At 45.2% G+C, this 24,876-nt stretch overlaps 1 protein-coding gene across 1 annotated transcript; it reads right to left on the reverse strand.

Annotated features, from left to right (window-relative positions):
* Positions 1–2,656: 2,656 nt before the first annotated feature.
* Positions 2,657–24,876, reverse strand: LOC119445264 (nose resistant to fluoxetine protein 6-like). Its single transcript, XM_037709582.2, has 8 exons — positions 24,785–24,876; positions 22,178–22,343; positions 10,699–10,781; positions 9,790–9,912; positions 9,448–9,568; positions 8,707–8,896; positions 5,334–5,476; positions 2,657–3,052 (listed from the first exon to the last, which is right to left on the reverse strand). Exons 2-8 carry the CDS (start codon positions 22,313–22,315, stop codon positions 2,819–2,821), a joined length of 1,032 nt encoding a protein of 343 aa, XP_037565510.2. The 5' UTR covers positions 22,316–22,343; positions 24,785–24,876; the 3' UTR covers positions 2,657–2,818.

Below are 24,876 nucleotides of genomic sequence, written 5' to 3' on the forward strand. Positions count from 1 at the left end.
CGGCCTCAATACTTCGCCTCCGTCAGGTCTACTGCGTTCAGCATAGGGGAGGCCTGAACTTCCAAGTGACCGTAAAGAGCATGGCTTCAATAACTCTAAACTTTCGTGCTGGTTATCTGGTGATAATGCCCATGCCGTTCCATTCGGCCTACAGGTGACTAACGTAGCCAGCCTTTTGTGCAGTCTTTTTCCGTTGAAGTACTCGTCCAGGCCATGTGACCATGCAGCAAGGCTCACTCTGTCAACGCTAGCCTCATCAGCGGGAGACGTGGGGCACTTACACAGCCACCCGCTTCTTTTGAATGGAGATGAGCACCAATAACGTTGCGCCTCAATACTTGTGGATATATCTGGTCACCGAGTGGAATTTTACTACGTGGTTTCTATCGTGGGTGTTGTAGGTGCGGCTGCAGCGACCACTACCGGGCGCAGTGCACCGCTCCGTTCCGTTAGCCGTTGTAGGATCCACGATCACATAAGAGGAAGATGTAGGATCAATAGCTTCGCTCACGTTACCTGACACACACTGTATATTTGTTCTAGTTGATGGGTATAAAGAGCGAGCAATAGTCTATAATGAGTAAGTATCACAACTTTAAATGCCGGTATCGTACATACGAACAACGTACGTCAAAGACGGCCGGGACACATCCACGGGTATCATGGAAAGCGAGAGGTTTTCGATAAGCAGACATCTACGACTACAACGCGTCTCGTCAAGAGTGTTACATATCAGGCACAATTGTGATGGAAAGAGCGCCCCTATAACTCGCTTTTAGAGAGAGAGAGAGAGATAGACAGGTTGCATGAAGGACAGATGCGCTATTTCTGCTTTCCGTCTGAAAACACGGCACTTCGTCTAGCACTCAATACAGTACGTCTTAACATTTGCTGGACTTGAGTAGTAATAGCAAAAGAAAACGGCAAAAATCTCTGCGCTTCCAAAACATCGTCTTCGAGGAGACTGAGGAAACCATCGACAAGTGAAGTGAAGAGATTTATTTACTTAATTTTTTATTCACGTATTTGTTTGTTTGTTCGCTTAATATATGTGCAATACAGCCAGTTGCCCCTTGGCAGCCAAAGGAGGAGTGGTTAACACTGAAAGGATAGGTTGAGGTATAAATGGAGGTTTAATGGAGGGGAAAAATACAGGCAGCAAAAGAACAATCAATCACACTAAATCGGACAGTCTAAACTTATTCGAGACAAAATGAAAGCACTTGCATTTAAGGCTGAGCAACAAGAGCGAGAACAAATATCAACACATAACAATCGGTCAAACGGAAAAAGGTTTATGAAGAAGTAGACAGCAAAAGTATGGAAAACGCAAAAAAGAAAAAAAAGGTATCAGTTGTGATATCACAGAGTATGTGCCGCTGATGTGACACGAGGAAATGACGCGGCAAGTAAATTTCATATCACACGTTGTCATGGGGAGCACCTGAAATATTTTTTTGACATTAGACAAAATCGTTACGTCTTGTGTATTACTGCGTGATAATTCCGCGCAACTAATTGAGCACATAGGTAATCAAGTACAGCAGAAGCAAGTTTTAGACAAGAATAAAGCACCTGCACAAAACAGTCTAAACAAAACAACACATAACATATAAAGGGGAGATAGATTCGTGAATACGCACGCAGAAAAATCGCAGCAAAGAACACCTTGGTGGGATATCCTGAGGCAACTACAAAGCTGGCTACTACAAACTACAGAGTTTGCAGTAGCCTGTTTATTAGTAGTTGTATGTAATGGCAACACTGGGCAATGAGAGACACCATATAGTGGAATAATTTTGACAACCTGTGGTTCTTTGCCGTGCTGGTGAAGGACTGCAGCATCTCATTATCACACAAACCAGCACTGTACTCAACGGCTGATAAAAAAAATATACTGAGATATAGGGTGTGTTGCAATACTCGCCTTAGACGGCTAAATAGACAGCTAAATGGACGGCGGCCATCTTAAGTCTCATTCCAATTCTCACGAAGATGTCAAAGTAGACAGCATCGCGAAGACAGCATCGAAGTCAAGAACGATGCAGGCTACTTTCCTGTCTAAACAAGACGGCGACTGAGCAGCTAGGCGCTTAGAAACACGACTGGAAGGTTGTCTGCACACAGAAAAACGTAAACACGCCTTTATATACCCTTAATGTGTGTCACATTATGTTTTTCATAGGTTCCCATGCGAAAATACTTAAAATACAGAACTAATGTGTGCTTTTCTCAACCTTCTTCTGTAGCCGCGAGATGGCGTCACTTGCAGAAGCGCCTTCCAGACGGCTCGAAACGCGTTCCATTACTTGGCCTCGAAGCTGTCTTGGCTGTCTTCGTAGACGTCAAAGTAGACTGTCTACGATGATGCAAAGAATTGGAACTACAGCCATAGTTCGCTGCATCGGCAAGATCGTGCATGATTCTTCATTCTGTTGCCTGATTTTCAGCCACAGTTACACTGAACGCAACCATGGCACGTAGCTTGTATTCCCTCCCCTATTAAGTAGGAAAAAGAAGCACACCCATTCCTTCTCCTTTTCTTAAAAAAACGTCGCAGCAGTGACGCCTTGGCTACCTATAATCGCTTCACAACAAGGTGGCAGTATATGACCCGTAACGTCGGTCTGAGCACTATTTGCACCCATGTCTCCAGTTCAATAGCGGTATTAAATGACCGATGACGAGGAATATGTTCACCGTTTCGCTTGCTTCCATTGAAGACATCATATGCTTGCTAGTTCACAATATTCTGAGCAGGAATAGAGGCTCGCAGTGATTGGAGAACCGGACGTGAAGTCTCCGACTTGCTTTCCGCTTAGCAGCGAGAGAAGACAGTGTCTTCTGCATTCTCCGGTGCTTTCACGTCGCTACCACCTTGGTTGTTCCCAGGTTGTGTCTTTCCCGAGTTCCCTCCTCCTCTTCGTCCTCCTCCTCCAATTAGCCTGGTGAATAACAGCTTGTCGAGAGCAGCCGTCGGTGCTTCGCAAACAAGAAAAGATAAATAGGAGAGCAAGAAGCTCCAGACGAGCAGCAGAAACAGCAACGTGAGCTGGAACGGAAGCGAGGAAAAACTATACTGTTCACTTATATATTTGAAAAAAACACCGAAGTGAATTTTTTTTGTATTGGTATTCTAGCAGGCCTCGTAGGAAAATTGGTGCGTAGCCTTATAGATACATCAGTTTCAGAGGTTATTTTAGGCGGCTCTAACGCGGCTTATCAATTTTAAAAAGACTATTATGGCATGGTGCAACTATTGCAAAGCTCGTAATCCTAGTTGTTTCATTTATGTCGCCGATAATTTTCCGGGCTACCAAAATCACTGCTTATGCGTGTATCAGTACAACAGCAACAATAGCTGCTTACCATCATCACTAATACTGCTAGTACATTACCTTGTTTTTACCTTTACACTTGTCATCTATTGCGATGCGCACCTCCTCATTTAGCTAGAGCTATTTCTCCAATACTTCCTTCATTGCTCCTTTATTCCTTTCACTTAGGGCAAGTTATCGCATATGGGGCATTTGGCTACCCTCTTTGCTCCTGACTCTCTTTACTGTTACAGCTGCTACAATTTGTTTGGCCACTCATACAACCCAGCAGCCAGCACTTGTATAGTCGTTTCTTTCATTGCCTCCTGCGTGTGGCCCTGTCTTTGAACGATTAACCTCTACCCGCAACAATAAGCACAACATGGATCATGTCCTATCCATTGCCGCCACTGATTGTATTAGTGACGCTGTGTAATCATCGTGCTACACCATCATCGTCGTTATCGGCCACTTCATATATCCAGTACCCATCGTGATGATTCAGTAACTATATAACGTATCGCTGCTGAGCACGACATCGCGAATTCTTTTTGCTAAGCCACGTGATGGGAACTGACTGCGAAAAACGTTCATGTACCGTGCTTTGGGTGCGCGATAAAGAACCCCAGTTGGTCAAAGTTAATCCTGGAGCCCCGCACTTCAGCCTTTCTCATAACACACTGAGCAGTATAGGGACGTTCAACTCCACAATTTAAATCATGTACGTCCAGTGGACAAAGATTTGACGAAGTGATCTTACTAAGTCGACTGCACGCAATGCCGCGTGCGTTTCCCAATCTTATCGCAACACTTTGTAGCACTACCCTTCTCTTAGCACCCAGGGTTCGGATCAGTGACAAGGTTTGCCCTCACCACATTACGTTCTCATTCACACCAGACTGCATCATTATGCTCACTAAAACGCATTTTTACGCTAAGTGTAAATAATTACTGCTATGACTAAGGGCTATAAGCTGTCTTAAAGTAAGCAGGGCTGATAGCTAGTTCTTACTTTTGCCAGAACCCATGTATGCCATTGTGGTGGCTCACAACTCTATAGTCATATAGATGTGATCTCGCAGAAAGATGCAGATTCTTTTTTTTAATACTTTCAATACTTTGTTGATTCTGTTTATTCTTTCAACCACCAATTAATCTGTTGTGACGAGCTTACTATGCTGGGTGAATGGTACATTTATTAGTTGCAACTACAGTGATGCGACAAAGGTAAAGGTAAAGAACTATATTTCAGGGATATTTGTATCATGCTGATTAGGGCGATGGCCTTCCCACTAATCTTCCGCCATACCGTTGACCACATTTATACTCACCGATAACATTGTTGGAATGCATATTTTTCGAGTAAATACATTTTGTATTGGCAATATTTCTTCTTTACTCGCAACGCGCTGCGTGACCCCGTTTTCTTTCTCAACCTTTGCACATAATCACTCATTTTTATTTTTTTTGCACACATTTGTGTCACAATGCAGGCCGCACTGAACAATGACAATGTTTAGCTTTCCCTGAAAGCTTAAACATTGTCGACCTTATGCAAATCCTACCCCTTTGCACGAATTGAGCCGTATATATTTATTCGCCCAGAGCGTCCACCACACGTTTAGTGACCATGTGCGCGAGGCATTTATTACACAAAAATCCGCACTTGTAGGAGTGGCTCTGTTCATAGTGCGTTAACAAGCGTTGCGGTCAGCAATCTAAACGAGACAAAAGCTTCACATAGAGAGGGACAAATCGAAAATGCATTTTTGAATTTTATGCGTCGGAACCACAATCTCGTTATAAGGCACACCTTAGTGCAGGACGTCTGATAAATTTTCACCGCCTGGGGTTCTTTAACGTGAATCCAATTCACGGAACCACAGTTTTTGCATTTCACGCCCCATCGGAACGGCGGCCGCCCCTGTCAGAGAGCCGAACCCGCAGCCCACATGCTAAGCAGCGCAATGTCATAGCGCTGCTTAAGTACGGCTCTGTTAAGTCAATACTACTTACCTGATTGAAGACCGACCAGGACATTCGTTCCCTGGACGCGTGAAACAAGAGGTGGAGGAAAGGCACATGGATGAGGTAGACGCCGAAGGAGAGCTTGCTCAGCGGCACGTAAGCGTTCCAGGATAGTAGCTTCGATAGAGCTCCTGCAGAGACAAACATCGAGAAAATTGTTTCTTTTTCACTCTGTCCAAAGGTTCTGAGCTCGGCCAGACTTCGGCCAGATATAAATAAAAAGACATAAAAGAACGCATGGGACGCGGACGTTCTAAGGACGAAGCACTTTAGGGGCCAGGGCTGTCGGATGTGATCTCATGTTGTGGTCACGCGCATAAACAGGGTCAAAACAAGTGCAGTATTGATCAAAACTGGTTCAAAATAAACTAAGATGACTCATAATAATGTTAAAGATAGGAATATTCAACTATTAAGTGCATTATTAGCAGAAACTTGAGAAAATTGTCAAAATCTTGCAATGTTATGTCATGTCGTCGTGGTCAGGCGCAACAACAAGTTCTCAAAAACGGGTCCAAACAAGTGCAGAATTGATCAAAACTGGTTCAGAATATGCAAGTCGTTGTTAACGATGACCACGTCTACGTCCTAGATAACGCCGGTGACTACATCAGATCCCAGAGGCATGTACGAGCGCACCTGAATGCCATCAAGGTATGTTAAGCTGCGTAGAGGGGTCAGAGCACCCGCATTCTGGACGTCATCCACCAGTAGATTTTTCGGGTGTTCACTCGAATGTCCGATATTTGGTTGGGCACCAGGGCTTCCAGTTACATCTACACTGATTGTCTGTTGAGTAGCTTCATGTTAACGGTATAGCAAGCACGGGCAAAAGTACGATGGTATTGGCGTCCGGCCTCTGCGTGTGTGTTGCTGTTTGCGTACATGAATATGGTTAAATGGTCCGATCAGATTAGAAAATATGCAGGCATGGGATTGGTTTCCTTGATGCGGGACAAAGTGATCGCATACCTCCGGTATACCTCTGAACTTAACGGCCGTAGTAATGTTTCGTAGTGGTTGTGGAGATGAAGACCCTGATGGTGATGGCCCGCCTTTTGGTATGATGTTTCCTCACAAGAGCCTGTCCTGTCACCACTTGGGATTGTATGGAAAACCTGGCTTTATTGTAGTGATCTTTTAACAGCCAGATGCGTACAGACATGAACCCTGCCCCCCCCCCCCCCCCCCTCCATTACACCCACCAGATAAGGATGAATGCTGCAGTCGTAGTATCGGACATCTGTAGTCATTCCAAAATTACCTCTAAACCTGCAATAAAAGGAAGGGGTCCCCAGGTTGCGTCCCGATACCGAACAACGCAAACTACCTGCAGAGCGCTCGTTCTTAATGTAAGCGCTTTGAGATCACGTTCTACCGCACCATGTCTGCGCATAAACCATCTGCCGCTTCCCGCTCATATCTCATTCTGTTACACCAAGGATTTAGCGCCAACATTACAGTTCACATGGAGTACCCAAACTGATCTGTACTTTCTCGCACAAGTATGAACTTCAGAAGTTGACTACTAGCAGAAGCGTAACAATTGTGTTGCAACGGCGACAGAGTTCAATTTTGTAAAGAGCGTTGTCATGCTTTGCCAAATGTTCACAAATATGTTCTTATGGAGGACAGGGAAATGGACAAGTTGAGATACGTTAGTGGCTGCAACCATGCGACTTAGGATAAGGACTAAAAAAGGAAGGCGACACCACACGACACTATTACATTTTCTAATGCTCATCATCTTACGACGGGTACATCAACTTGTGGTTTGCCATAGGCAAGATGACCCACAGTTTCACGTGCAACTCTGTGTTGAAACTGTAGCTGTTCGTTGGCGAGTGCATATCCTTCGGCACCTACACAATTTGCCATTTCGCTCCCCTCGCTCCTTCTGTGATTTCATGCTATTCGTAAGAGCTTTTATTCTGACATTCCACTGCGGCAAGAAACAATTCTCCCATTCTGCTAGATCATGTGGCTCTTTAGTGGTATTTTTTTTTATTCTGCGTCGAGAATAACAATACTATATTGCGTAAGGAATGGGGAGGAATGACAGCAGATCCGTGAAGAGAGAAAGAGGGGGGATATAAGGAAGGCATAACCAGTCAAGAGGCCGGTTTGCTACCCTGCGGGGGGGGGGAGGGACAAGGGGAAGAGAAAGAAAGGAGACAGAGTCAAATTCACAAACGTCTTTACTGCAAGGCTTGGCAGACACGGTTAAGCCGCAATCAATTTGTTTGACAAATTAGATTGAGTAAAATGTGACCTGGAACTCAAAATGAACAAGTCCTCATGAAAGAGGGAGAAATACCTTAAAATACTAATTTAAACCTCCAGGCACCTTCAATGTGACCTTAAAATTAAAAGCACCGCCAATAGCTATACACACGAAGTGAAAACTGGTTTTACTTGCACTAGTTCCGATGTAATTGATATGCTTCAGTGTTTTCTACTGTAAAAAACAATATATCGACGAAACAGGACAGTCAGTTTTGAAGAAGAAAAAAGATGATGGAGATGTATGCAAAGACGCTAGATTGAAAAAAAGTCACAGATATGCGCGCCGCGAAGCGTCGATGCGTGCAAACTTTTCATTGCAGCTACGTTGTATTCCACCAGGCGTCACGACATGTAGCATTTGCATCGTATCGTGCCACGTGTCAAGGGATGTGACATGTGCGCCGCGTAGTCTCGATACTTGTGTTTACTCTTAGGTACACGTCATGGCGCCTTTTCGCAAGGTGCGAACCGCTTCTGAAGACGCGGATCGTAGAGCTACGCGCGCAGCTCCAGCCAGGCAACGTCGGGCCCAGCAGCACAAAGCTGTGCGGAGGTAAGCACAAGCGGCAGCTCGCCGCCAATGCCGGGTGGACAGTTTAGTTGGTTGTCGTGAAAACGACGCTCTAGTGTGTGCTGGGGAAAACAGAGCTCCTATTGAGCCGCTCCTCCAGCTTACGCTGTGACTGTGCGACGTGTGCCGCGCAGGCCTGTGACTTCTTTAGCGACGCCACATGGGAGCCCAGCCAAGTAGCAATTAACTACCAACCTACCGCAAAGCGCCTAGTGAGGGGCAAATAATATTTAGCATTTAATCACACAATGTGGCGTAGAACGCGCTACGATTAGGCGCCCTAAGTACAATAATACAGACGCGCCACCTTGGGGTATACGAAGAGGATGTCACGGCGAATGAACTGCTCGCAACCAAACTGGCTGTGGGGCGTGTGCAGGTGCATCACGGAGGCCACCGTGGCTACGGATGATGACGCAAGAAAGACGGGGAGGTGGCTAAAAAATGCTTCGAAATGAAATATCGTAATATGGCACAAAAGCATAAAAAAACTTGCTTACTTACCGCCTCGTCCCGTGGAGCAGGCGAGCGTGATCCATACTAGGAAGAGTGTCCAGAGGATGCGGTCCAAGAATGCCGCAAGGAGTGTCACGCCCGTTGGCACGGGATTCGGGCTCCTGTACCAGGCGAACTTCACAAATACGCAGAACAGACAGCAGGCCACAGAGACGTACCAGCCAGCCTGCTGCATCCGCTGGAGAAATGAACGCGAAACACACGTCACTGCGAGACTCAGTGCGGGATCTCGCAAATATGCAAGCACTAAGGACCGCAGGCAATACATTTGCTTGCAACGCACTGGTCTTCGCATTAAGAAACCTTAAAGCGAGTATTAACACCTTATAGGGGCTGAGTGATAGGATAATTTAATGAACTTGACCCGGACTTCGGTGGCTACGGTGTCTTTCTGGTGAACACGAGGTTGGGGGCTCAAGTCCCGGCCCGACCGCATTGAGGTGGGGGTGGAGTGCGAAAACAGCCAGCTCGAATGACCATAAGTCCGGAAATGCGGGACATGATGCGTGCGAGACGCATCATGTCCGAATTACAAGAACAATATCTTGATATCCGGGACCTCACGCTGACGTACCAGTGCCGTAAATTTAAATCAAAAATTCCAGAATGATACAACGGCCTTCACGTTCTCTTTCCTCATTTTAATAACCTATTGCACCTAAATTAACTAAAATAGCTTTTTTCAAGCATACGTAGCCTCTTAGCATGTGAGGGTTGTTTAAGAGGTACCTTAGATATTTTCCTCTCCTTGAAGTCGTCTATAACGATGTACGTCATGCAGCCGGCGAAGTAGCACACGGCGTGATAGTAGGGCCGGATGTAGTATTCGTCAAGAGTTCGCACCATCACGCTGAAACGATTCAAAGAAAAAAAAAAGAGTGAGGAAAGAATAAAAGAACGAGTCTATAGCACGGAGAAACGATTATTCGAGATTAGTGAAGGGCTATAGGGGCAGGCCCCGGTGACCTAGTATCACGACAAAAGAGTGCTACGATGCTGATAGAGAGGTTGGTGAATGTACCACTCAGTGATCGCATGCGCTTATAATTGGCAGTGATTTTCAATACTCACTCCGGAATCGACCCTGGGAAGATCATAAACGGTGAAAGCTGAAAAACTGCAACGACGCACGTTCCAGCAATGCAGCCCAGCAGAGATAGAAGGGCGAATGCTCCCACCGTAAGAGTCCTGCGCCTGTGAATCAAATGTCCTTGTCGTTAGAACATCCGTAGGATTCTTCAAACACGGTATGTAAACCTTTTTTTATTTGAAGCTTATTTATCTGGCGACTTTCTACAGAGATAAATATATTTAATAACGACTCGTAATCTTGTGGATGTAATTTACAACAGAGCCTCATTTAATTATTGCATGATCCTTTGTACGTGTGTTTATATTGCTATCTTCCTTTTGGAAGTCAACCAGTCGTGAGTAACGCTTCGGTTATATCTTTAAGTATCCAACTAGGCCAACAACAAACTCGGCAAGGTACAAGTAAAAACACTCGTATCGACAAAACACTAGTGTAAAAATACTTATGCGCGAGAGCATCGTATTGCAGTATGAGCATTTTATTCATATTAAAAAATATTGAGTTACTGGCGTGCTTTTGTAAGTCGCTTTCATTGGAATCTGCCAGGCTCGAGAGCAGATATTCGAATGCTTCATGGTTGCTTTATTGATTTGTACGCGCAACAAGAACTTGTAGTTTATACTATATATATATATATATATATATATATATATATATATATATATATTGTACCACGTACAGAAAATAAATATGCGAAATATTTTACTTGTTACAGTGCCTACAAAAACGAATATATATATATATATATATATATATATATATATATATATATATATATATATATATATATTCGTTTTTGTAGGCACTGTAACAAGTAAAATATTTCGCATATTTATTTTCTGTACGTGGTCCTTTCCAATATGCTGTCCTTTTTTAAACGAGCTCACCGTTTGAATATCAGCAGTGTAACAAGTGAGACGACGAACAGCTGGAAATCCGTCGACAGGTACCACATGTGCGGTATGACATCCTAGCGCGGAAAAGAAAAGAAAAGGATATTGCGCGTAAAGCATGTTCACTGTTATTGACGAGAGAGAGAGAGGGAAAGCGCTTGGCTTCTGCCTACTTCTTCCTTCCGTCTAAGGTACGCGCTTGTTAAACCAGCCAGTAGGATCCACCCCAGAAGCCCAGGTGGTCAAAATTAATCCTGAGCCCTCCACCACGGCGTGCCTCTTAATGAGAACTGGTTTTGGCATGTAAAACCCCAGAAAAAAGAACCCAGCAAGACTTTCCATTATCCCTGTTTTTAACCTTTAAACAACGTGTGCTACTCCATCTGTCAGCCCCCTTTATGATTTTCGATTTCCATACCTGCTGAAGATGACCGAACAGGCTAAGTGCCCCTTGTTATCCTTTGCGCATGTAGCAATCCTTGGAGACAGCCAGTGAAGGCTCACCTCCCACCAGGCCACTTGAAGGAACACTTCCCACCAGGCCCATACGCGCCATATTTAGGACATCTGAGTTAGGCGCGAACATCAGATATTCTCCCACTAGTTTGTGATACGTCAGTGGACACCACACTTCATTATCAATGTAGGCACAAACAACCTCAACACACAGAACGCCACGGAAACGATCGAGTCTATAAACGACGTAATACGCATAATACAAGCAGCTTGTCCAAACTCACACACAACCGCGACAACTGTTGCTTCCCACTTACAAAACAAACACCGCCCACTAATCCACCAAACTAACGCACTCATGAAACACAATGAGGAGACTAACAAACTCAACTCGTTAATATTTAACTTAGAGCACTTCCACAAGAACGTTGACACAATGCATCATGCTGAAATACGCGAAGCACCACATTAACACCTACCTTGGCACGGCTTCCACATAAACCCCAGAGGAATACTCTGTGTTTTATGTTGAAGCTAGTTTCCCTACGTATAAAATATTTCATTAAGGAGAAGTACAGAAAAACAATGGTCAAACGTACATCAGAAACCGCATCCACCGACTCTGCCAACCGTGCCATCCCGAACAACACAACTGCAACAAGCACCTCATGCACACAGACAGCGGAATGTGAAGCGAGCTACTGGACACACACTGCTTCAAAGACGAAATCAACGGCAGTGCAAACAGACGCAACTGTCGCAGACAATCAAAAGTTCACTACCGAAGTATTCACACAGGCAGCCACACACATGCATGCACACCTACGGACTTAACTGAACCAGAGCTGGAATTAAGTGAGGCATGCGTAAAGAAACCTACCAAACAGAAACACACCACACGTAGTTCTACCCACAAAAAGCCAAATAAATGATAGTGATTGCAAGTTAATAACCCTTCACGGCCACGAAGCACCGAATTTCTATAGGCTAGAAAACCTACTAAAACAACGTAATCCCTTAAGAACTAAAGCTGAAGGCTATACCACTGCGAGGAACACTCTCACCACACCGTCGTGCGAACTAGCAAACATTAAACAATGCGCTTACTCTCACTTTTGAATATACTGAAGGAACACTGCGAAGAACAACTCGAAAGGTTTAGCCACACACTTCGGAACATAGCTCTGACAACGAATGAAATGAAAGATTTAGATAATTACCACGCAATACACTCTATGAACTTGATTCAAAAACGGAGGAAAAAAGCGAACTTTAATAAACAATAACCTACCATGCAAACAGCCACCTCATGCCAACAAGAGGGAGCTCCAATCTAGAATTACCAGACGTGGCTGAAGTCGCCACAAAATTCTACTAGTGTAATGCTGTAGACATTTCAAAAACATTAGGTCGCTAAATAGGCGTGCTTAACTTAGCAAGGGCCTAAGCCTTTGCCCCACTAATGACGCAATGAATGAATTCGAGCCTCACTAGGACTTTTCGGAATTTTCTCGGCGTATGTGTATCAGACATGTTTTCGGAGACAACAATGCACCAGATACCGGGATGACACCGCTTAGAGCACAATCCACTTGGACTCCTGAACCAGAACAAGCCGTAAAACTCGACCTATATCTTAAAACTGTCACTAAAGAAATTATAAGGCCATTCAAGACAGTTAAACGGCTTAAAAACATAACTTCCTCAAAGAACCATATCATTTTAAATCTTAGTTGCCGGAACGACATTGTCATTAAGGAAGCAGACAAGGGTTAAAATGTAGTTATTTGGGCAATAGATAAATACAAGCACGATGCCTACAGACAGCTAAAGCACCGTGAATATTGCCGTAAGGTAGACAACGATCCGGCATTACCTTACACACTGATAACTACCACCACGCTGAAATCACTTTTGGCTGATGAATGATAACACCATCAGAATTCACATTTCTTAAACTAAGCAACAAAACTGCAAGGCGCTTCTACCTCCTTCCAAAAATTCATAAAATTCCGCGCACTGCACTATACACCACTCATATCCGAGGGCGTCCGATATTTCAAACACCACTCCGACTGAGAGTATCTCCCCATTTCTTAACCATTTCCTTGGCGACTTATCTCAAAACACTTCCGTCATTTGTACAAGATAGCCCTCATCAACTGAGAATTATGGAGGACGTTAATACTAAAGGCACACTACCTCAAAACATAATTCTTGCAACGCTAGACGTCACTGCCCTGTACACCAACCTTCCAATCCCTGATGGTTTATCGTCTAAAAAAGAAAGGCATGTCAAAACACAATGCGCAACACTCTATTGCAGGCTACTTGTCTCTTCCTAAACTAGGTCTAACCGATAACTTCTTAGAAATTGACGTAAATTACTAATTACTAATTTCAATATATATATATATATATATATATATATATATATATATTGAAAGGGGGATTTATTAAAGCTCGTCCGAGGGATCGCAAGTGGCTTTCTTTGCACAGTCCTAGCTTTTGGCATCAGCAGCTCGAGCTCAGATCTCGCGCCGAAGCGATGGCAATGCCCAGGGCGCCTACATGCATATTCCCCACTACACTAACAACAAATACATGGGACAAATATGGGTACAGTTTTTCACCAACCTATGCGAGCATATTTATGGGGACTCCAGAAATAGATTTCCTACCTCGATGGACAGAAAAGCCCCACACATACCTACCTTACATAGACGACATGTTTATAATATGGGGACATGGTCAGGACAGTCTGCATAGATCTATAATATTCGTAAATTATTTAACCCAACAATAAAATTCACATCGGAATCCTTAACTGAGCGCATAAACTTTTTGGACACAACAATATATATTGACAGTGGAACACTAAAGACAACTCCCCATAGGAAATCTTTTGATAACAGTACTTATAATATACAAGCCACCATCGCAGACATTGCAAACAAGGCATCTCTGAAGGTCAAGCCACACGACTGCGCCGCAATTGCGTTGAGAACCATGAGTACATAGACTCGACCACCTTAAAGAAACTCTACCAAAGAGGAACCACCCGAATACTGCCCTTCAAAAAGCCTACACTGATGCAACCAAACTTGATCGAGCCGAGGTCCTCAAACCCCGCCCTAAGATCACAAGAACAACGTCCCTTCTTACTACTAAATTCTCAAATGCAGTACCAAACGTGAGCAACATTCTCACTAAATACTACCGCATTCTCACCAGCAACTAGAAACCTAATAAGGTCTTTCTCGACCCTACCAGAGTAGCCTACAGACACAGCGCTAATTTCAAGGACATTATTCTACATGCCAAACTAAGCACAAAGAAGAAGCCAACATCCAGTCCCTGCGGTCGCCTCAGATGCTCTACATGCAAACAAATTCAGTCTACTACAACACTAAAACTTACAGTGTTGGATTACCTTCACAAGTTAACTTAGGGTTTCCCCTGCACGTCAAGCAATGTAGTCTACTGTCTAGAACGTGCCGCTTGTAACAAATACTGCATGTGGGAGAGTGGACAACTTCTTACAACACTCAGCGGCCATCGAGCAGATACAAAGCACAATCTACCTGAAGCAGTAGCCAGCCGCAAATATACGGCGATTAACATGGTCATATAATTGATAAAACAAGGCTCTATATTCTACAAACAAATTTCCGTTCACCTCACGAGTGGAAATATACAGAATCATATCTCATACACAAGTATGAATGCCTACACCCGACGGGGATCAATTTGGCACGTGGCAACTTATAATCGCTACGGCTGTAACTTGAACCTGAAATTCTCATATCAATAACAAAGGCACAAAACATGATATGCCACCAGGTGACCTCTATTTTCAACCTGACCTATTCCTCCATTTGAAGCTCTTCCCTGCCTCTCCCCTACCACGCAATTTATTATTCTATTCAAAGATTTTATGCATACATCAACCATACGACCCCTTTTCCTATGTACAGCCTCCCACATTTTTAGCTATATCGCGCGAGCGTCTATCACACGTCATTTTAGCGCCTTTAAGGGGCGATAATCAGCGAGACCGGCAGAAGTACTCTCAAGTGCACTAAGCACTCTCCTAAGAGTGGTCTATTGCGATGTTCTCTTCAGGACGACGTGAACATGAGGACACGTATGGTGTGGAATATACGAGGGATCAATATTATTCAGCTTCTTGCTCCTATGCAACGATCCATCTTCTTACAATAATTATTTGCCATCATGTCCACAAATTTGTCGCACGTCGACTTGCGAATCTAAGAGAGATTATTAGGTCATATTCATGATGCAATGGAAAGAAAAGAAGAAAAGCGCTGCAGGTATTTTGTAAGAGGACGACGTGAACCCTCGTCTCTTATATGGGAGTAGGTAAGAGAGAAAGGTCCCTTGCGTGCTGGTCGAGCAAAGGAAAAATGCATCTGTACACGAAGAGCAGGTCACCTCCTCACACTACACAATCCTTGCTTTCACTTTGGCTACTACTATGCTGTTTGAAAGAATTATTCTGGTAGAACATTCACTGGAAGGCACTTTAAAACTTTTATAGTATAGATAAAACATTCCACAGGGCCCTGGCGAAGGGTCTTTGAATTGCTGAGGAGCCCATCAAGGGGCTGTGTTACATGAGTAGTTTCGCTGTATGCCTCACATTGACAAGCTTTGCAAAAAATCTGAGCAACGCTTGTTACTTTCTGCTGAAGTGCCGAAATTATTTGCATACAGAAACCCTCCGATAAATTTATTTCAGCCTGTTCCACAGCCATCTGCCGTACTCTGTTAGATCTAGGTTCCATTCACACATTGAGCCAGTTCTGAAACTTCAAAAGAGGGCTGTCAATTTTATGGCTTTCTCTCATTACAATACCAACACAATGTCGCTCTCATCAAAAGTCAACATTTTACCGTTTCCCTCATTATTAAATTTAAAAACTCTTATAATGTTTATTATTAGCATCGTTACAATTACCCACTCTATGCAACAAACTTTGCCGAATCAGGGCGCTCTACAGGCAATAGAGATATGCGTGTGGACACAGAGACATGCTAGAGCATTACAGATTACACAGAAGGAAATACCCACCAACTCAACCAACGCTTAGTAGAGAGAAAGCCGTGACCCTACGAAGACTTCAAATTCCTTCCCACGTGCCACATTATTGCACGTGATACTTCCCACACTATACGAATTCAATTGTCAGTTCCGTAAAATACCTAATACGCTCTATAATATACTTTTGCAGTGCAATGGCTTTAGGGGGTGCCAGAAAATAGAGCGCCATCTGAAGAGTAGTGGGAGGACCTGCTGTCCAGCGCTGACACGGAGGACCAGCGACGACTGGTGGACCGAGCAAGGCGGGCAGCCCAGGGCCATGGCATCCCGGCATAAGGAAGCCACCCACCTGAGGGTGGCATCCATAAAATGGCCGGTTCTATTTTTTAATAAAGTTTATTTCATTATCATCGAGTTACAAAGGCCCATATTGGGCATATTAAACAGAGAATTTCAAGTGTTGGAGTAGTCGAGCGGAACGTTCTGCCCACAGAAGTTAAACATGCAGCTAATCTTCAGAGATAATTAAAACTGTATTTTCACTATCTTCTTTCCTATGTTTATTATTACATTCCACGGCCTGTTTCTTTTTTTCTGGTGCAATGTCCTTTACTTGTAAATGTTCAGTTATACCGTTTCTACTCTGAAGATTCATTCTATTGTATTCTATTGTATTCTTTCTATTGTAGCTACACGGTCAGTACAAGAATTACATTTGGCCCATGCCAAACTCAATCGAACAACTTGATTTCATGCATCCTCTGCAGTATTCTTTTTATCTAGGAAAAGATTGAAAAGAGATCACGTGCATTTGCAGATTGCAGATTGAAAACAGATGACTGTTGACAGCATCAAACGGTCTCAAGGCGGTCATCCATGATTGTCACCATTGCTGAGAGAGGGCTGAGAGTGCCTGTATGCACTTTCACCAGAGGCTGTACATTTTTTAAATGCTGAATCAGTGTGAAGGAGCAGCAGATTGTCCACCCAGATCTTTTTGCATGGGCATTACTGCCTCATGTGCCCCCGTAAACCTCTGTCATCTTTTAATGCATGAATAAGCTAATACTACTTCTTTTTGTGGGGACGTTCTTTAGCAGCAGCAAGAAACGTACACGTGTGATGTGTCTTCACTCCTTGTGAGATGACTTGTCAGCAAGATGAATCAATAATTGTTCTTATGCAAACAATCGCCTTTTGAAAACATATCTAATAAACATCTCTGCATAAGGTAACTATCATACATACCGCGTTTATGTCTGTCATTATCAATCGTACTGGTGGGCTAGTTGGTTAGTCATGATGGAATAGGGCAGCATAGTTCGAAACAGCAATGTAACACAGAATGAACAAACACGAGCGCTGTCTGTGTGTGTCACACAGCATTCGTGTTTGTTCATTCTGTGTTACGTCGTTGTTTCGAAGTACGCTGCCATATTCAATCGTTTAATCAATTGTCTGTTCACTTTTACCTTGGCAGCTAGTCACAAAAACGTGAGCTGCAAAGTGCAAGTAAATCAATAATCCGTAGTTGAAGATTCACACGCGCGCTCGGTAATAAAGCAGAGTGACTTGTCGATCTACGCAGCTGTATTCCGCGATAATAGAATCATCATCATCATCATCATCATCATCATCATCATCATCATCATCATCATCAGCAGCAGCAGCAGCAGCAGCAGCAGCAGCAGCAGCAGCAGCAGCAGCAGCAGCAGCAGCAGCAGCAGCAGCAGCAGCAGCAGCAGCAGCAGCAGCAGCAGCAGCAGCAGCAGCAGCAGCAGCAGCAGCAGCAGCAGCAGCAGCAGCAGCAGCAGCAGCAGCAGCAGCAGCAGCAGCAGCAGCAGCAGCAGCAGCAGCAGCAGCAGCAGCAGCAGCAGCAGCAGCAGCAGCAGCAGCAGCAGCAGCAGCAGCAGCAGCAGCAGCAGCAGCAGCAGCAGCAGCAGCAGCAGCAGCAGCAGCAGCAGCAGCAGCAGCAGCAGCAGCAGCAGCAGCAGCAGCAGCAGCAGCAGCAGCAGCAGCAGCAGCAGCAGCAGCAGCAGCAGCAGCAGCAGCAGCAGCAGCAGCAGCAGCAGCAGCAGCAGCAGCAGCAGCAGCAGCAGCAGCAGCAGCAGCAGCAGCAGCAGCAGCAGCAGCAGCAGCAGCAGCAGCAGCAGCAGCAGCAGCAGCAGCAGCAGCAGCAGCAGCAGCAGCAGCAGCAGCAGCAGCAGCAGCAGAAGCAGCAGCAGCAGCAGCAGCAGCAGCAGCAGCAGCAGCAGCAGCAGCAGCAGCAGCAGCAGCAGCAGCCGCCCGCCGCCGCCGCCGCCGCCGCCGCGCCGCCGCCGCCGCCGCCCGCGCCCTTATTAAGTCACTGCAGGACGAAGGCCTCTCCCTGCGATCTCCAATTACCCCGTCTTGCGCTAGCGTATTCCAACTTGCGCCTGCGAATTCCTAACTTCATCATCCGACCTGGTTTTCTGCCGTCCTCCACTGCGCTTCTCTTCTGTTGGTATCCATTCTGTAACCCTAATGGTCCATCGGTTATCCATCCTACGCATTACATTGCCTGCCCAGCTCCATTTCTTCCGCTTAATGTCAACTAGAATAACGGCTATCCCCGTTTGGTCTCTGATTCACACCGCTCTCTTCCTGTCTCTTAACGTTACTCCTAGGATTTTTCGTTCCATCGCTCTTTGTGCGGTCCTTAACTTGTTCTCGAGCTTCTTTGTTAACCTCGAAGTTTCTGCCCCATATGTTAGCATCGGTAGAATGCAATGATTGTACACTTTTCTTTTCAATGACAGTGGTAAGCTCCTAGTCAGGATTTGGCAATGCCTGCCGTATGCACTCCAACCCAATTTTATTCTTCTGCAAATTTGTTTCTCATGATCAGGGTCCCCTGTGAGTAATTGACCTAGATAAACGTACTCCTTTACAGACTCCAGAGGCTGACTGGCGATCCTGAATTCTTATTCCCTTGCCAGGCTATTGAACATTATCTTTGTCTTCTGCATTTTCATCTTCAACCTAATTCTTACACTAGATAGCGCTGTGGCGCTTCAGCGTGCGGTGCTGTTGCAGCGCCAGATCCCTTGTTCATTAGCTTAAAAACGCGTGTGTTTTTGTGTGCACGCGCGTTCTTGCAAGCTTTCGTTAGCACACCTACAAAAAGTGCGCCATCGCGCCGGGCACAACTGAGTACAGAGAGATGTATGTTGTTGCAACATTATGCGGTAGCAATAAATAAATAAAGTGGCGCAGATAATATGACTGCACAGTGTTTCAAAGGAGGGTTACGGCGCCACCGCAACACATGCAGTCGCAGAACGAAATGTGACAATGCAAGAGTCGTGTTTTCGCCATGACGCAGGAAGCTTGAACCCACATCAATAAAAATGTTGCAGTTTTGTCTGCTGTTGGTGATAGTTGCCGACTTCGAACACCTTTGCTCCGCCGAACGGTTGCCTGCGCTCAAAAGACAACGCGTCGCCAAATCGGAGTGCGGATACCGCCGCACGCAAACCACTCGAGCTAACAAATAAAAAAATAACTAATAAGAAAACAAATGTAATAACAAAATCCAGGCATGGGGCAAAATTATGCTGGTCGCCAGCCCACCAGGCTGCCAACGCGCTGCTGCACATTGCCACTCACTGGTTACCTGTTAGGCCAGCCAGAGGGCGCATGCGAACTGCACCGCACCGCGCAGTCCCAGCGTAAATGCAATTTCGTGCCCGGTTGCGCCTACCGCCCGCCGCCCCTGAATCACCCGGGTGTGGAGCGGCTAGCGGCGATGAGCGGCTCGAGTGTCCACCGGCCTTGACCTCTCGCTCCGCGAACACGCTCCTATGTCCGTCGGTTTTTTTTTTTCGTTTTTTTTTCTTTGTCTTTTTTTTACAGTCTTTGTCTTTCTTTTCTCTCCCTTTATAGCCAGCCGCCACCGACGACCGCACGTGATGTCATTCTACTAATCCATAAAAACTAACCTGCTGATGATGAATAGAAGCGGGCACGAAAAAAGTAAGCTTTGTATTTGCATGCGAGATAAAGTTTGATGTATTACATGCGAAATGAAGCCGATGTAAAAAAGATGTTTGGGCAGTCTAGTGTGAGTAATGCCATTTCCTGGCAAATCACCTCTGCAGAAGGCCGAAAGGTGGAAGGAAATTTCTTGAAAGGGAAAAATTGTCGTTCACCCTACTGCAACACGCCGCTACTAAAAAAAATCATACTAGTTTCTCAGAAACAAAGCGACAACTTGAATTGTCGAGTTGTCGAGACGCGGCCAGGGAGGCGTTGATGCCGGGTTCGAATCGCGGACAAGGACTAATTTTTGCTTTCTACTGCCAAGTTTTGCTACTAAAAAAAACTCGTGTGGTTTTTCTTTCTAGCTTCGTGGTGCAGTCGGGTAGGTGACAATTGTTCCCTTTCCATAGCATTTCATAACGCTTGCCAAGCCAGCTAATGTCCTGAATATAAGGAAACATGTCCAAAAGCCGACGATGCCTATTATGGAAGGACGAGGCATTGGACGCAATGTGCTTATCTGCGTCAGTGGTGCCTCACTTATTTTGCCCTCTTGTCCTTCATGAAATGTTTCATAAAATATCAGTGCAGATTTTCTATGCATCAGCGCATACGGCTTGAAATTTGGTGGCAGTAGGATGTACTTTATTCAGTGGTGCAAAGTCTACTGCAGACATTAGCTGGAGTAGGAAAACTGCAAATTTTCAATGCTGGCTATTTGTTGTGGGAGTAAGAGGAGGTTGGGCTGTGGGAAGAAAGTCATAAGTAGTAGAAAAGCTTGCGTTCTTTCGAATTCCTGAAGTTTGGCGCTAAAATCCCCGTCAATGTATGTATTTCCAGTAGCAATACCAGCCAGAATTAACATCAGGCACCAGAATAATAAAGTCGCCAAATACCAAAATCCACCCAGTGACGGTCATTGACCAAGCTGTAAGCTCCTCTCAAAATACGTACACTTCCAGGAGTCGCGGAGAGCAATACAATCGGGTTATGGAAAAGCACGGTCAATAACGTTCAATTTAACCAATGCAGACGGTTGTATCTGATGACATTCCCAGAGCCCGTATAGGTTGTACTTAATGTTTTATAAAATGTGTCAATCCATACGCAGTCATTTTATCAGCTAAACCAACACGGATAGCAATTGCTTTACGGATTATATAACGATGATTTATTAGTGAATTGAGCTCCGATGATTGAAGATGAATAAATAAATGAATAAATATTATTAACGCGCACAAACAAGGAACGAGAGAATTTGTACTGCCAAGATAATTCCTTGTGCTGTATGAACAAGTTTTATTTTGTGCCATTTTTTGTGTCATCTTCAGTGCCATCTTTGTCGTTTTGAAAAATAAGAGTGCGTCTGTCGGAAACAATGTCATTCCTGCTAATTTTCTTCGACATAACTTAGGAGTCGTTAAACAACTTCCTATTGATCGTGCCAGCACATCGCAATACTGACGCAAACGCACAGCTCCTGCACGCAGTTCGCATCACCCTCCCTGCACGCCGTTGCGGCTTTTAACAGCTACCGCTATTTCTCATGGGACGTCTAGAATTTATCGACGGTACCATAATTTCTGTGAACATTTTAAAACCTAATTATATTTACTTACTCGTCCCAACCGGTGTCACATAAATGATAAACATTGTAATGACGGGTGAACATCAATAATTTGAATCAGAGATTCCAAGTTTGTGCAGTTCACTACGAGCATGTCCTCACAGAAAGGCACCCATTCCTATAGTACAGAACTGACGCACTTACATGACTGTGACCTGTATTTGAAGAAAGCTCATGTTTAAACAAGCAAGCAGTCCTTATTACGTAACACTGAAGTGTAGGTCGGCAACATTTGTAGCCACGGTGTTGTGCAACGACCAAATGCACCGCATAGTACCTAGATGCCTTTCACATAGGCGTTTTCTTAAAGAGTTTGCACTTACTCGTTCGCTGATTTTATCGAAATTTCTGATCTGTAGTACCAAGCTCCACCAGTGAGAGGCCACCTCGTTGTGCAGGTCTTGGAAGAATGCCTTCGTGTTGGGACCCGTGACGAAGGGCTGAAGCGCGTACAGGCACATGATGATGAAAAACAGGGGAATGCAAGTCCTGCAGAGACAATTACTCTCCTTAGAGTGAAAACACGAGAATACCGTCATCTCTCCTCGACTTTACCCTCTTCCGCTAGGGTGTACATTTATGTATACGGAGCTTGCCTTTCCCAATACACTTCAGTAGTGGGATGAAGAAAAAGAGGACATTAGGGCTACAGGCCACTCGTATTGACGTCCATGCTGTTGGTATTGCTAAATAGAATCACTTAATTCTAGGCACAGCCATGTCCGTGTTCCAGTGTTCATGAGCAGTGGGAAGGGTTTAGATTTCCCTTCAATATTTCTTTTTCGTTTTTTTTTTGCTATTATGAAGCGCGACATAGCTGACAGTAAGCTCAATAAGTTCTCATTACTTCTTACCTACGAGAAGTAAATTCATATTACCCAAAAGATAATTGTGCCACGTTGACATTTTTTTCTTCGTATAGTTTACAATACCGTGGAATAACATTAACACATTTATTAGGAGTTCATCATAGTTCGTAACGGAAGAGATTAAACACGGGCTCCTCTTCCCAACTCTGCTCTCATTGTTCTTGCTTAACATCGCTCGATGTGAAATGACTAACCAAGGTACATCTATCACAGTGATGGAAGCTTGGGAGTTTGTAAGGTGAAGACGTGGTGATTACGTGAGTTTAGGCCCTGGCACTACAACGCAGAGGCTAATAAAGCTTCATTATTTATTGATTTATTTACTTACCCCAAACACTCTTGCCTCTTCCACCACCCACCGCCCTAAAAGCTATTCCCAGCAACTTTTCCTTTTTATCCATCTGTTTGAAAACTAGGCTGACTCATTTTATTCTGGTGCGCTCGTACCACTGCTCGCGCTTTCGTCGTCGCCTGCAACTTCTACAGCTGGATCATCGCCGTCCCTCGGCGTAACCGCGCGAACGCGCTCGTGCCACTGCTCGCGCGTTTGTCGTCGCCTGCTACTTCTATAGCTGGATCATCGCCGTCCCTCGGCGTCAACGCGCGAACGCGCTCGTGCCACTGCTCGCGCGTTCGTCGTCGCCTGCTCCCTCTACGGCTGGCTCGTCGCTATCCCTCGGCGTCACCGCGCGAACGCGCTCGTGCCACTGCTCGCGCGTTTGTCGTCGCCTGCTACTTCTACAGCTGGATCATCGCCGTCCCTCGGCGTCACCGCGCGAACGCGCTCGTGCCACTGCGCGCGCATTGTTGTCCGTCCATCGTATTCATACACAGCTGGCTCGTCGGCGTCCCTCGGCGTAACCGGGCGAATGCGCTCGTGCCACTGCTCGCGCGTTCGTCGTCGCCTGCTCCTTCTACAGCTGGCTCGTCGCCGTCCCTCGGTGTAACCGCGCGAACGCGCTCGGGCCACTGCTTGCGCATTGTTGTTTCTCGTATTCATACACAGCTGGCTCGTCGGGGTCCCTCGGCGTAACCGCATGAACGCGCTCGTGCCACTGCTTGCGCGTTCGTCGTCGCCTGCTTCTTATACACCTGGCTCGTCGCCGTCTCTCGGCGTAACAGCGCGAACGCGCTCGTCGTCGCATACTTCTACAGCTGGCTCGTCACCGCTCCTCTGCGTAACCGCTCCACTGCTCCACTGCTCGCGCGGTAGTCGTCGTCTTTTTACACAGCTGGCTCCGATGCCGCTCATCATGCCAGCGTTCGCATACTGCCCCTACCTCTGCGAAAGCGCTCACGGCACTGGCCCACTGTCAGTCGGGGTGATTTCCGTCTGAAATTCGTTGCCTCATTATATCGCAAGACGAAAACACGAAGACCGCGATGCTCAAATTTTGCATTAAGGAGTACCGTAATCGTCGGATATATATATATATATATATATATATTTTAGCTTTACCAAGCACATCTGGTTTGTGGAAGATTTACACAAGCTTTTCTGCCATGCACGAGGCGGTAGTTAGATGCAGTTTGTATGTGATTTGCAAGACGTCTCCGCGCATTTGATTGTAACTTCCCATTTATTGTGTCTATTCGGGCAATGCATGATAAATTTGCATATCGTAGTTACAAATCAGAATGCATTCACAGGTGAGTTGGTGCGTATTCATGATAAACTTCAGCGTGAACAGGATAGCACAGCAAGGATAAAGGAGAAGGCGCTGCTGTCAACTGACATCTTTATTACGTTCCACCTATACTTGTACGAAAACAGGCCTAAGGAACATGCTTCTGTTGCTCTCTGCAACACTGAATTTGGAATCCGTTGTATCACTCGCTCTCTTAATATGTCTCGCATGAAGGCTTTTCTCTGTATGCTCTTTAGGTCAGTCATTTTTTTTTTTTTTTGAGAAGCAGGGCATTGCGTAATAAAGATGTCGGATGAGAGTAATGTCTCGTTCTGTATCGCCGTAGCGTCGTCATGTTTGTGCTAAAATGTATTCTGAATGGCTACACATATTTGTCTCGTCAAAACGCCGAACAATCACAAGCGCTTCCTACCTAATCAGCCGTCTCGTAACGCCGATTATGAAGACAATGGGTCCATTTCTCTTCTGCCTTGTGACAGTAAGGCATAGAAAGAATCCGCTGCA

This window comes from Dermacentor silvarum, chromosome 3, assembly GCF_013339745.2.
Source record: "Dermacentor silvarum isolate Dsil-2018 chromosome 3, BIME_Dsil_1.4, whole genome shotgun sequence".
NCBI classification, from domain to species: domain Eukaryota; kingdom Metazoa; phylum Arthropoda; class Arachnida; order Ixodida; family Ixodidae; genus Dermacentor; species Dermacentor silvarum.